Source organism: Pogona vitticeps, chromosome 8, assembly GCF_051106095.1.
Source record: "Pogona vitticeps strain Pit_001003342236 chromosome 8, PviZW2.1, whole genome shotgun sequence".
NCBI lineage: Eukaryota > Metazoa > Chordata > Lepidosauria > Squamata > Agamidae > Pogona > Pogona vitticeps.
Window position 1 is genome coordinate 354,004 of NC_135790.1, and position 12,048 is coordinate 366,051.

The 12,048-nt window shown below is 56.3% G+C and overlaps 1 protein-coding gene across 4 annotated transcripts in view; it reads right to left on the reverse strand.

Annotated features, from left to right (window-relative positions):
• Nucleotides 1–233: 233 nt before the first annotated feature.
• The window catches only part of GFRA2 (GDNF family receptor alpha 2), a 44,882-nt gene continuing 33,067 nt past the window's right edge, over nucleotides 234–12,048 (reverse strand). For 3 of the 4 annotated variants that reach the window (XM_020780354.3, XM_072978864.2, XM_072978863.2), the window contains 5 exons: nucleotides 7,482–7,591; nucleotides 6,824–6,964; nucleotides 6,322–6,500; nucleotides 2,384–2,437; nucleotides 234–1,791 (listed from right to left, as the gene is read on the reverse strand). In XM_020780354.3, coding sequence (XP_020636013.3) covers nucleotides 1,663–1,791; nucleotides 2,384–2,437; nucleotides 6,322–6,500; nucleotides 6,824–6,964; nucleotides 7,482–7,591 — 613 coding nt within the window. In that variant the 3' untranslated portion in view covers nucleotides 234–1,662. The remainder of the gene's footprint in view (nucleotides 1,792–2,383; nucleotides 2,438–6,321; nucleotides 6,501–6,823; nucleotides 6,965–7,481; nucleotides 7,592–12,048) is intronic. The other variant, XM_072978862.2, reaches the window with a different exon arrangement.

Genomic DNA, 12,048 nt, shown 5'->3' on the forward strand with positions numbered 1-12,048 from the left:
AAACGGCCTGATCCAAGCCACTGTATCTTCAGAGACATTTTTCCCTGGAGGCGAGGCAGCTGCCTGGGGTGACAGAGGCTGCTGTCGAGGCGACCCCCCTGCCCTTCCAAAGGCAGCGCTGCAACACCAACACTGAGGAAAGCTCAGCAAGGTCTGGGCCCCGATTCCTGGACAGGGAGAACGGTGCCAGATGGGAAAAGCAGGAAAGAGCATGAACAAAACAGCCGGCCAAGTGCTTCTTGGTACATTTATTGTAGTTATCATCGGTTAAGCCCTCCCCCTCCTCTTTCTCCCCATTTCTCTCATGGGGCAGCTGAGGGGTTTGTTCTCATCCCTGGGTGGGGCTGCTTTGTTCCCCAAAGGAGACGCAGTTCTAAAGAAACCCACAAGTTTTCCCATAATACTTGTTGCCATTTTGTTCTTGCTGTTTGTGTTTTTATCCCTTTAAAAGAAAACCACTAGGAAGGAAACAGGAAATGATTCAATATAATGCCATGGTTATGTAGGGACCTATGTCTATGGAGAAGCTGGTCTCTTGTCTCAATATACCTATGCAGGACGCTGGGATCCTAATCAAAGGAGACCCACATCTGCCCATTGCCACCTCTGGCATCTCCCATCCATCTGGAACCCACTAGTGGTGACGGGGGGGGAAGAAACTGGCTGCTCAAAGGGCATGATTTGGGGGCATCTTCACCACAAGGACTGGTTTCTTTTTCTATGACATGAGAATTCTAGCAAATGGGGTGGGTGGGGGATCAGGGGAACCAAAAGGAACATCCCCACCCACCCCCACCAGGGTTTCCCCCTTAGACCTGCCCAGGCCCTGTTTCATTCCACGGGGCCACGGCCATGGGCACCACGTTCAAGACGGGCAACTCAAAAGTTGCTCCAGGAAGGCTCTTTCCTCTCCCCTCCTCATCGCCAAGAACTGCATGCCTTGCCCTCCATCTTACTAAAGGCTTCCCTCCCCCCTCCCAACATTCCTCTCCCCCCCCCTCCAGTGGCACATGTATCTTTAGGAGGAGAACATTAAGAGACTTCTGGGGGCCCTCTAAGGATAAAGGAAGCCAGACGCCTTTTAGGGCAAAAACTACACAGGATTCATAAGCAGCCCAAAAAAGAAAGAAAAAAAAGGATCAGGGTGGGGAGGGCCATGAGAAGCCCTCTCCGGGCCAGCCAACATGGGAAGCTGAGGCCACGCTCCGTCCTGCTGCACAGCATCGGCCTCTACGGCATTCTGCCGCTGCTTGCCCCATGAACCCACTTGGCGATTCCATTCACACACGCGTGTGTTTGAAGGTGGCGGGAGACTCAGCCTCTCGCTTTGGTCGCTTGAAAGAAACCACCGGCCTCAGGAACAATACCTGACAGGAATTCCCCAGTGGAAAGAGTTCCCTCACGGCTGGGGCCTCCTCGGATCCCTTCCGCTTCCTTTGCACAGTGAAAAGTGTCGAGTGGAGATTTCTGCAGCTGTGGTTGGGCCTCCTCAAAAGCAGAGGCTCCAGAAGAAAACAAGCTGAAGGAGAGTTCGGGCTGCTGCACTGGCCCTCCGTCCCTCCGTCCGTCTGTCCATCTGTCTGTGTGACCGAGCGTTTGTGTGGCACATCCTCACCCCACCCACCCACCCCAGGCCACCGCCGCACACAAACCGCCGTTCTTCTATAAGACCACGGCCGCCAGGAGGAAGGGGAGAGCCGAGAGGGGCCCCAGGAAGGGCTGCCGGCTGCCTGAGGCTTTGGGGTCCGTCATGGTCTTCTGTTCTGGCATGAGGGCCGTCGTCAAGGATCTCTGGAGGGCAAAAGAGGGGGAGGGGCAAGAAATGGGGTTGGGGGGCTGTCAGTTCAACAGGGTTTCCTCAGGCCTCAAGCCCCGATGGAAAGCTCTGCCCTGCCTTGCCCACTCAAGCCAAAAGGGAGGACGTGAGCCATTCCTGGCCAGAAGTGGCCACCCGGTGCAGGTCCCATGGCTGCAGGAAAATGGTCTTCCAAGGGATTGGGCTTCAGTGAGGCCGATGTCCTCCCCCGTCTCTCAGACTGAGTCCCTGTTGGATTTCTGCCTTTTCAGCCAGCAGGATCATGAGATCTAGCCTCCCGCTGAGTCTCCCCGCAGGCTGCTCTCGGGCGCTCTGTTTCCCTCCTCTAAGCCAAAGAGGAGGGGGCTTTTGTGATGCCACAGGATCCCCCTCGCCCAGATCAGGAGGGTCCTGTGGGAGTCCAGTGCCTAACCCTTGGGGTGGTGAGTGTGTCCCTTGGCCGTCCTGAGAGAGCTTGCAAGGTACCCTGTGGGGCCCACAAGTGCCATAAGGGAAATCCCCCCCCAATACACACACACAAAGGACAGTGTGGCCCCTCTGCTGCCATGGATCCAAGTGGGCACTGACCTCCGAGAAGCAAAGGCTGTGCTCGTGGGACTTGTTCGCCTGCGCTCCTCCCTCCTGTAGAGAGAGAACAAAGCCCACATGTGGCAGCCCAGCTGGTCATGTCAGGGCTCGGCACCGGAGCGTCTCCCTCAACGGCCAGGGCCAGGCGGACACACACACACCCCCTCCGTTGCCACCTCTGCTGCCGCCAACCGGCCGCTCAGCTGCCTGCGTGACCAGCCAGCCATGTGAGACGCAGGCATTAAAACAGGGGGGGTTTCAGGGGTTTCTCCTCCCACGGCAGGTAACCCACAATGAGAACTCACTGCAGGCTTTCTGCAAGCATGTTGTTCCTGCCCTAAATCGAAAGCCCTTCTTCCATTCTGGAATCAGCAGACATTTCCAGGAAGAGTGGCCAGAGCAATACCATTCTGCGTGAAATCACGCAAGATGGAGGCTCTTTCTTTCATCATCAGCATCCTCTTCTTCTTTTTAACCTGGAGATTAACTTCAGGTTCCAAAAAGGTCATTGAATCTCAACGGATGGGCCTCCCTGAGGAGGGCCTCCAGTCAAAGAGAACCAGAAAAGGGGCCGTTGTTGCTCGCATCTTAAAAGAAATCTCTCTGATAGGCGGCAATTTTATCTGGGGACAGGGGGGCTCCCTCTGCAAAGCAAGGCCAAGGAGTCGGGAGGGGGGAGCACCAGCAGGGAAAGTGATCTCTCCCCCCCCCCATGCACTTCTCTTAGTGCTGCCCCCCCTCCAAACAGCAGAAGCGAAGGCTCGGCACCTGTCCTTAGCCTCATGCATGGATTGAGAGGGAGGTCTCCCCTCCTCGGAGGTCTTCTCTGTGGGTCTGCCCCCTGGGCCCACCACAGCCAGCCAGCCAGCCACGTGTGCTCTGAGTCCCTACATGCCCCCAGGGGTCCCGACCCCTCTGGCCAGCATCCCTGCCCAAGCCGCCCAGCGCTGGCTGCCGTCCTTGGGCCCGGCCCGGGCAAGGGCACACCAGACCCATTTGCATGCACCGCACAGGCCGGCAATTACAGGGCACCTGCCTGCAGGAAGGGAGACGGAGCGGGAGGCGCCCATGCGCTCAGATGGCTGGAGCAGACGGCCCCTTCCCTTCGGGTGCGTGCTTCCTGCCACAGGGCTGTCAGAATTGGTTTGAAGGAGGAAACAAGAAGGAAGGCGCTCCGCCCTTTGCTTCCTGGGATGCCTCAAGGGATTCCTAGGTGGCGGGGGATGGGGAGAGGAGGAAGAGGACGCCCGATGCCCAAAGAAACATCCCCAGCCCCTGGCTCCCATCAGAAACAGGGGTTGGGGGGGCTGTTCTCATGCCTCCAACTGAGAAGGAGTCATGCACGGTTCTCTTGGGGGCCCTGCCAGTCATGATACCCTGATCCCAGGAGAACTCTTGGGCATGGACAGAGTGCTGAAAGCAGAACCTTCAAAACATCCTCTCATGTGACAGGAAGCCCCCGTACGTCTCGCTTGGCTTTGCCGGGTGGGGGCGGTTCCAAAGAAGAGCTCCGGCCAAGCGAGGGTTGGGTCTGGCCGTGCCCACCTCCCAGGCAAGAAGGGAGGCGGGTGACGGCCATCCTGCATCCGAGGCCCATTCTCAGCACCCTCCCCTTTGTTCAGAGCGGGCACTTTCCGGACCTCACCGTTCCCTGATGGTGTGGACACCTGAGCCAGAATGTGGGTGTGTGGTGGGGTTATTTATTCTGGTGTCATAAGGATACATTTCCTTTTGCTACTGTGAAAGCTTAAGTTAATGTCCAGCTTTTCTGATTTGGGGGTTGCAGAGGGCAGACCCTGAGTCCAGTCCCCTCCTTGGCCATGGAGGCTTGGTGGGGAGCCACACAGGCAGGCCACTCCTTCAAGCTTCTTCTGCGTCCCAGCCAAGGTTTTGCCCAGTCCTGGTTCTGGACTGTACCCAACGGGGCTGTGCCCGAGCGATGCCAGGCCTTGGCCCCAGAGAACAAGCTGTGCCCACGGTGGGCCAGCTGTGGTCGCCCATGCCCCCTTCTGCACTGCAGCCCCTGAATGTGAGCAGCTAATGGGGCAGGAGGGGAGACCAGGTGCTCTTCCTCCACGGCCACCCGGCTGCCTGCCAGCTCGGAAGAGACCAATTCTACCACGGTGCCCACAAAAGCAGTGTCAGACCTCTGATGCGCTGCAACTCTAGCATGAAATTGAGCTGCTGATTGTCTCACACAGAGGTAACAAGAAACATAAGATGTAATTTCTCAGCCATGCCGGATCTAATTAGCAGCTGCCCAAGGGTGACATTGCCGCCTTCGCATCTGCTCGCCAGGCTGAGGAGGGATTCTTTTCCTGCTGCAAGCGATGGCAGCGACGGAGGAGGCGGCAAAAGACAGCGGGCGGGCAAGGCCTCCGTGGCAGGGAGGGCAACTGGGGGAGGGGGAGGGGGGAAGAGGAGGCAAGCTCTCCTGGCATGACCATGCACCCTGCAGAAACGCCCCCTTCTGCCCCAGGGTCTGCATCCTGGCTTGGAGCTCTTTACAAGGGCCGCACCGTGAGGGCCAGGGGCTTCTCCTGCAGCCTCGCTCTTGGCTGCTTTCCTCTTGCCTCTTCTGCATTCTGAACCACGCAGCCTCTTGTCCTGGGGTGGGGGGACAAGGGGGGGAGCGAGAGATCCAGCTTTCCCCAGCAGGTTCTTCCTGAAACAGATAGTCTCTCTCTCTCTCTCTCTCTCTCTCTCTCTCTCTCTCTCTCCCCTCTTCTATGGCCAAGATAAGAAAAGCCCTTCCAAGGCTAAGCAGAAAAGCAGCGGCTGGAATCCCAATCCTTGAGGAGGCTTGCCCTAAAAGAAGGGCAGAACTCTAGGATGGATGGATGAGCAGAAGGGTTTCCACCTCTTAAGGCTGAGCGAGAAAAGAAATTATCATTGGGGATGGGAAAGACATTTGCACTAATCAAATCCTTTTTATGAGCCTATCCCATTCAGAGTCTGCCAGACTACAGTACTGACAAAACAACACATGTGCCTTTTAAACTCCCATCGTCAGGGGGGAAAATGTGAGCATCAGACTCTTATATGCACATAAATGCACACAACTAAAAGTTAATACATTTGAAAGAGTCTCATAAACATGTTTGAGCTGTTGAGGCAGATGTGTAAAAATGCGAAGATATATACCACAAATTTACTAAAATTTCTTTTACGGGAAGGGGAAAAATGGTTTTGTAAGCCAACATGGAAATTATGAGCTGGTGGGATTCTGGGAAGCCCAGCAAGCTGGAGAACAGCACAGCCAAGGAGACACAGCCGGCCCCAGAACACCGCCCGAGTCCCTGGCCATTTCTCTCCGGCCGAATGGACAACCGCCAAGCCCACTCTGGAGATGGCCCACTGCCCAGCCAGCGACAAAGCCCCTTAGCAGCACACAGGCCGGCACCAGAGCCAGTCAAAACTGAACCGGAGCGTCGGCAAGCATATCCTGGAGGGCCTTTGCTGGAAGCCTTGATGAAATAAAGATATAAGAGATTTATAGCGTTCCCTTGATCCACTGCGCCAACCATTGTGTCCCAAAGGGAGAGCGTTTCAGAGGGGCCTGATGGGCCCTTGGGGAATCTACTGCACATCTCTTGGGCCATTCATGGCCTTTCGTCCGAAAGCCCATAAAGTCATTGCTTAAGGATCACTCCTAGAACCTTCTCTGGTATTACTGATGTCTAGGCAACTACTTGGATTTAAATCTCATCTCAGCAGATCTTGGGGAAGTTACTTCCTTGGACTACGAGTCCCAGAATCCCTCAGACAGCATGGCCCTTTTTTCCAAGTTCTGCATCCAGGCAAGAGGAAGCTGCGATCCTGGATCCAAAAAGCCCAGATTTTTGGGGGTTATAGCCTCCGCGCCCTTCACAGGTCCTTCTGCTGCCATGGGCAGGACTGCCAGGAGGAGCAAAGGGAGACCCAGGCAGTGGCCTTACCTGGATGGAGGTGCAGGTGGTGATCATACTGGTGTCGTAGAGAACGTTGCTGTCATTGATATCATATGGCAAAGGAGGCGTCTTCTCCACTTTGGGAGGCAGGGTGATGGGGGGCAGTGGGGGGGCCTTTGGGGAGAAACTGATGTCTGTGCCATTGCCAAAGGCCTGGATGGCATTTTCTGGGCAAAAGAGAAAGAAAAAGCACTTTGATTGAGTCAACACACCAAGAAGAAAGGACCCATCACGAGATGGGAGCCACCCACCAGGTTCAGGACCAGACCTTCTGCCATCATACCTTCTCCTGAGCAGGAGTCCAAAGGCAGGGGCCAACTGTTTACCCCCCTCCCCGAACCCTCTCTCCCTCTTCCCCTCCACCCCCTCAACAGGAAGGGTGATCTAAAAGAAGCCCTATGTTCTCCGCACCCAGCCCCCTTCCTCTCTTCCCGCCAGGTCCATTCTGTCTGGTGGGCTCTGCCCTTCTGGGGACTAGGGAGTGACTTACTCAGACATGGGTTTTCCGTAAAGTCCCTCAGAAACCTCTCGCATTCCTCCTCCATGTTGCCACTGCCCCGGCAGGAACACGGCGGAGACACAGTGAAGCTGGTGGCGCTTGAGTCAACGTAGTTGGGTGTCATGTCAAGCCCTGTCCGAGAAAAAGGAAGGCCTATCTCGAGGCTGCCAGCGGCCAGCAAGTGTGCGGGAAGCAGGGGCGCCCACCTTTACCCTGGCGGCCAGTTCAGCATCATCCCAGCCCCTGAGGGTCTGTGGCCAAAAGCTGTGTTTGGGAATGGGGGACCCTTCCGGTGTCACAGAGGTGGCCCAGGAACGATTCAGGATGGGGCCTAGGATGCTTTCAAAGGCTGTCTGCTGAGTCAGAGGGCACCGGGGCTGGCCAGGGTGTGTGCAGAGAGAGCCTGGAGGGCATTGCACCTACAAACCATCATCATTTCTGTGGGGATGCTGGGGAGGAGGATCCTCCAGTATTTGGAAGTACATGGAGGAAGCAGCATCCATGGGCTCCCAAACCACGGCAGTCACCCAACACCTTCCACGTGGCTTTCCCACCCCTGCAGGAAGTGTCTGCGCTGCAGCTTGAGACACGTTTCTGTGGCTGGTGGGAGAAACCCCCACCTTGGGAAGAAACCAGCAAAGACACTCACCAATCAGACCTGTGTAGGAGCCCAAGCAGGCCTGGTAATTTTCCCCGGGGCAGCTGGTAAGGGTCTGGAAGGAGGCCTGACAGTTGGTGTGGAAATCTGCCAGCCTTGACCTGGTTGCCAAAATAGAATGATGAAAGTGAGATTTAAAAAAGGCTGAAGAAGGAACAAGCCATTTAAGAGAGACAGAGAGAGAGAGAGAGAGAGAGAGAGAGAAACCATACAGAAACAGGAAAGTGCTAAATGAGAGAGAGAGGGGGGCAGCCCCCCCCCCCCGGCCCCGTCGGCTCCCCCGGCAGGTCACAGCTCCCATTTAGCACCGCGTTTTGTCACTCTCAGCTTTACATGGAATTCACAGCCTGTGCGAGCGGAAGGAGCGAGGGCTGCCAGGAAGAACTCAGACCGAGGTGGCCGTGGAGGTGTGAAGCATGTCACACAGGGAAGCACGGAAAGCCTAGCCAAGCGGAGACAACTCAGGGTATTTCATCAATTTTTTTTTTTTTTGGCAGTGCCCGGAAGCATCGTTACTTTTTGATCCTTTCCCAGCACCTCTTGTGAAAACGTTTGCTTCTTTCGGCACCTTGGCATCCCTCGGTGACCCTTGCCTGGCCTCACGGCAAAGCCACGCCGCCCCCTCCTAGGGGCCACCCTCGGACACGCCATTATCTCCCTTGCCACAAAGAGTCCCTTCCTTTGCATGCAGGAGTCCCAACCTCTCTCTCTCCTGCCTGTCAGTCCACAGAGGTCAAGGTCAGGGAACAGCCACTACCTGCCCAACCTCAGAGGTGGGGTGTTAACCACCAAACAGTGCCTGTGAGGAAAAGGGAAACCTTTTGGACTTTTCAGTAGGGAATAAAAAGGTCAACGGCACTGGCCAAGGTGTGAGCAGCTCCCACCCAAAGGAACTGGGAGAGCCCTTTCTGGTTTCCTCCAAAGGGAAAGGGGCAGCCTTGGATTTGCAGCATAAAGTTGCAGTTGGAGCCGGACCCCCAGATCCCGTCCACATACGGCAGCCTCACTCAAAAGGTGAAGAGCGCCTTCAAGAACCCTCCCTCCCGCCCCACATCAAGGCCACAGCATCCCCCCCCCACCAGCCGCTGTCCCACAGAACGCTGTTAGAGGAACATGTGAGGTGGGGGCAAAGATGAGGAACAGTGGCGATGCGGTGATGAGCGGTGAGCACGTCCCCGGGGGGCTGAATGGGGGGGGGCAAGGCCCACTGCTTCACCAGCCGCAGGCCGCCAAAGGATCCAAGCCTGAGAACTGACTTTGCCTCCATCCAGAGACAACGCTCGCTCTCCCCCACCTCCCCGCTGCCGCCCCAGAAGCAAGGCCCAGCCGGGGGGGGGGGGGGAGAGCAAGAGGGGCAGCAGAGCTGGTTTGGGAAGGCGGTTTTGCCCAGGCGTGTGTAACTGCCCCCAAATGCCCTGCCGAGAAGCCCTCATAGATCTGAGAAGGGACGCAGGCGCCTTGGGCGTTGGTGTTTTCCTGGCCACACTTCTTAATTAAATGTCACTTTTCTGCAGCCGGAGATGAAGCACCTGGTGCCGGCTGCCTAAAACCATGTGAATGGATCAAAAAGAAGCAGTGGAAACTGTGTTGCATTTTTTTAAAAGGGGAGGGCGGGGATGATTTGGTTCCACACATTTCTGATCAAATTAAATGGAGGGACAAACAAGGAAGTGTTGGAGAGGGTGAAAGGCTCTGCGGTTTGTCCTTCTTCTTCCCTGCAAAAACAACAAAAACCAAAACCAGCAAACATCCATAGGAAGCTTCTTGCTGCCGCAACAGGCGCTGAGTCCGGGAAAGCTGCACCACCCTTGCCTTCCAACGGCCCACCAGTTCACATCCCCAGTTCCGTAGGGCAGGTAGAGAGCAGACGAGGTGGTCACTCAACTACAACAGGTTGTGTGTGTGTGTGTGTGTGTGTTTGTGTCTGTGTGGGGGGGGAAGAGGACAGGAGGGAGAGAAGCAGCCTCTCTGTGCAGCAAGCATGCCTGCCAAGCCCCCCCCCCCCCGGCCCGGCCAGGATCCTACAAGCAGCCTTCCAGGTGTCCTGGCCAGACCCTCTTCTCCCGTAACTGAGGGCACAGAAAGGCAGCCAGTTCTGGCTGCTAAGAGGTCTGGTGTGGCAGCAGCGGAGGGTCCTCACAGGGGCCACGGGGTGATCCCACTCCGGCAGTCTTTTCCACCTCCACCTTGGCCAGAGCACTGCAAGCTGTGAGGCCGAGGGCCAGAAGGGCCAGCCTGGCAAGCCATGAACTCAGCAGCCTCCTCTTTGTCCTGCTGCCGCTGCTGCGGCTGCTGCTTTGGGCCCCTGAACCTCCTTTTCTTCCCTGTGTGCCCAACAAATGGAAAAGCGAGCCAGCCTTCTCTGGAGCAAACAGGAGGAAGCCGGGAGTCCCTTTTTCTTCTCCCTGGAGTAGGAGCGGAAGCCACGGCAAGGCTGCTTCTGCCCGCCTAGAACCTCCTCCGAGGGAGAAAACAGGCAGGCGACCGGCCAACGGCTAGGGAGTCCTCCTGGCAGGCCCCACGTCCCTGAGATGATGTCTTCTGAGGAGGGCAGCCAAGAGCCATGAAGGGTGGTGACGACGATGATGATGATGATGATCGCTTTACCTGCAGCTGTCACTCCTGGCCAGGATGTCTTGCCAAGCTCCTCACTGGCAGGTGAAAGGAGTGATGGATTACGCTTGCTTTGCCCAAGACCAGGGGCCATCTTCAGCTGAAGAATGCACGGAATGAATAAACAGGATTCCAGATGGAACGTGGACCTCTCAGGCATGAATCATGTCATTCAGAACAGGAAATGCACTCTAGAGAACATCTTGGCCTGATTCATCCGCCAGACAGGTAGAGAAATGTGAGCGCCTTCCCCATCCTGGGGCCCTTGTCAGAATCGTTTCCATCGCCCGGAGAGTAAGCGGGGCAGGTTCCTACCTGGCCAGCTCTGCTGGAAGTTTGTCACTGTCACGGCTGGGCCCTGCTCCGGGCTCCTGGCCCCCTCCAAGGCAAAGGTTATTCTTTCCACAATGCTCGGCAAGCCAGCTGGTAATCTTCCCACCATATCCAAGGCAGATGTCGCTCTTTCCATGGAGCCCGACGAAACTGCAGTGCCTGGATGAAAGTTTAACAGCCAGCCAGAACGCATCCCACTGTGGCTCAGATTTCTCCTCTAAGTGCCTCCACGGAGGCCCGAGAGAGAGAGAGAGAGAGGGAGGGAGCGTGCATGCGCAGGGACCCAGGCCAGGGCGGTGGCGGCACAGATGAGCCAGGCCAAGCTCCAGGGACACGCAGGTGGTCTGGTCAGCGGCCAGAGCTGCAGTGAAACCAGGTGGGAGCTCTGGAAAAAAGGATTAAAGCTGGAGGCCGGCAAGAAGCTCAGGGAATCCAGGACTGGGTTGAGTTCCCTTCCTAAAAGTCTCGGAGAAAGATGTAAAGGAAAACAGATGAAAACACAGCCCGCCCCCCTCAGAGGGCCCGGTTCCAAAATTAAACCTTCCCCATTGTTCCTCTTTGATCCGTGTGACACATAAATGCACTTTCCTTCTGGAGAGAAGCAGCTGGGCCAGGCTGGCTTGGCTGAGACTCCTTGAGGAGGTGCTTCTGGCAAAAGGAGAGGAGCCTGTTGGTCTCCCCCCCCCCCCAATCACACAAGGCAGCCCTTCCCCATAGCCCCACTGGGGGGGGGGGGAACACAAGCAGCCCCATCTTGTCGGTCCAGCCCCAGCCTGGCCTTGGGGGCAATGGAACAACCTTTGCTGCAATCGGCGCCTCTGTGTGCCTGTGTGCGCATGCACAGACTGAGCAGACCTTCCTGCCACACGCAGTCCTTTCCACGGCAGAACGAAGCAAATCCAACCCTAACCAAGTCTGGAAATGATGCAGATGCTGTGGGCAGTTGACAGAAGGAGACATGCACACCCTTCCTCCAGCTGGCAGAGGCGATGGGGAGACACCCCGCAGCTGGGGCAGCCGGGGCAGTAACCGTGGGCATGTGTTCTAGGGCTTGCTACCAGGAGAGACCTGGGACCCCACTCTTGGTGGTCATGGGCTGGAAAGGAAGAGGAGGAAAGCAGAGGGAAGCCCTTGGAAAAGGGAAGGGCCAGACAAACCACAGAGGGGCTGCGGAGGAGTCTCACGACGGGGAAGAGTCCAGGGGATCCTTGAATCTGGCCTGCAGAGAACGTCTGGTGACAAGGAAGAGTGAGAGATGTCCAGACATGGTGCTGATTGTGACTGATCCCCCTGCCTCCATCACAGAAGTTTATGGGGGACCAGATGCTACCACCTTCCCCTTGACATGTTTCTCTGTTTCCCCACTACTCTGTTTCCCCACTATTTTGCCAAGGAAAAATGTATCGAAGGAAGAAGGATGTGACAAAAACAGACATTCTAGCTTGTCAGAGAAAAGAGCTGAAAGCCAGTTATGTGTTGGAGAGACATGATTCAGGTAGACTTTCATGTTTGAAAAATCAGATTTCCAAGTCCTGAAGATCATTCACAAAACCACGCCAAATGAACTTTCACATTACAGGCAGTGTAATCTGAGTGGGGCTGTTTCCTCAGA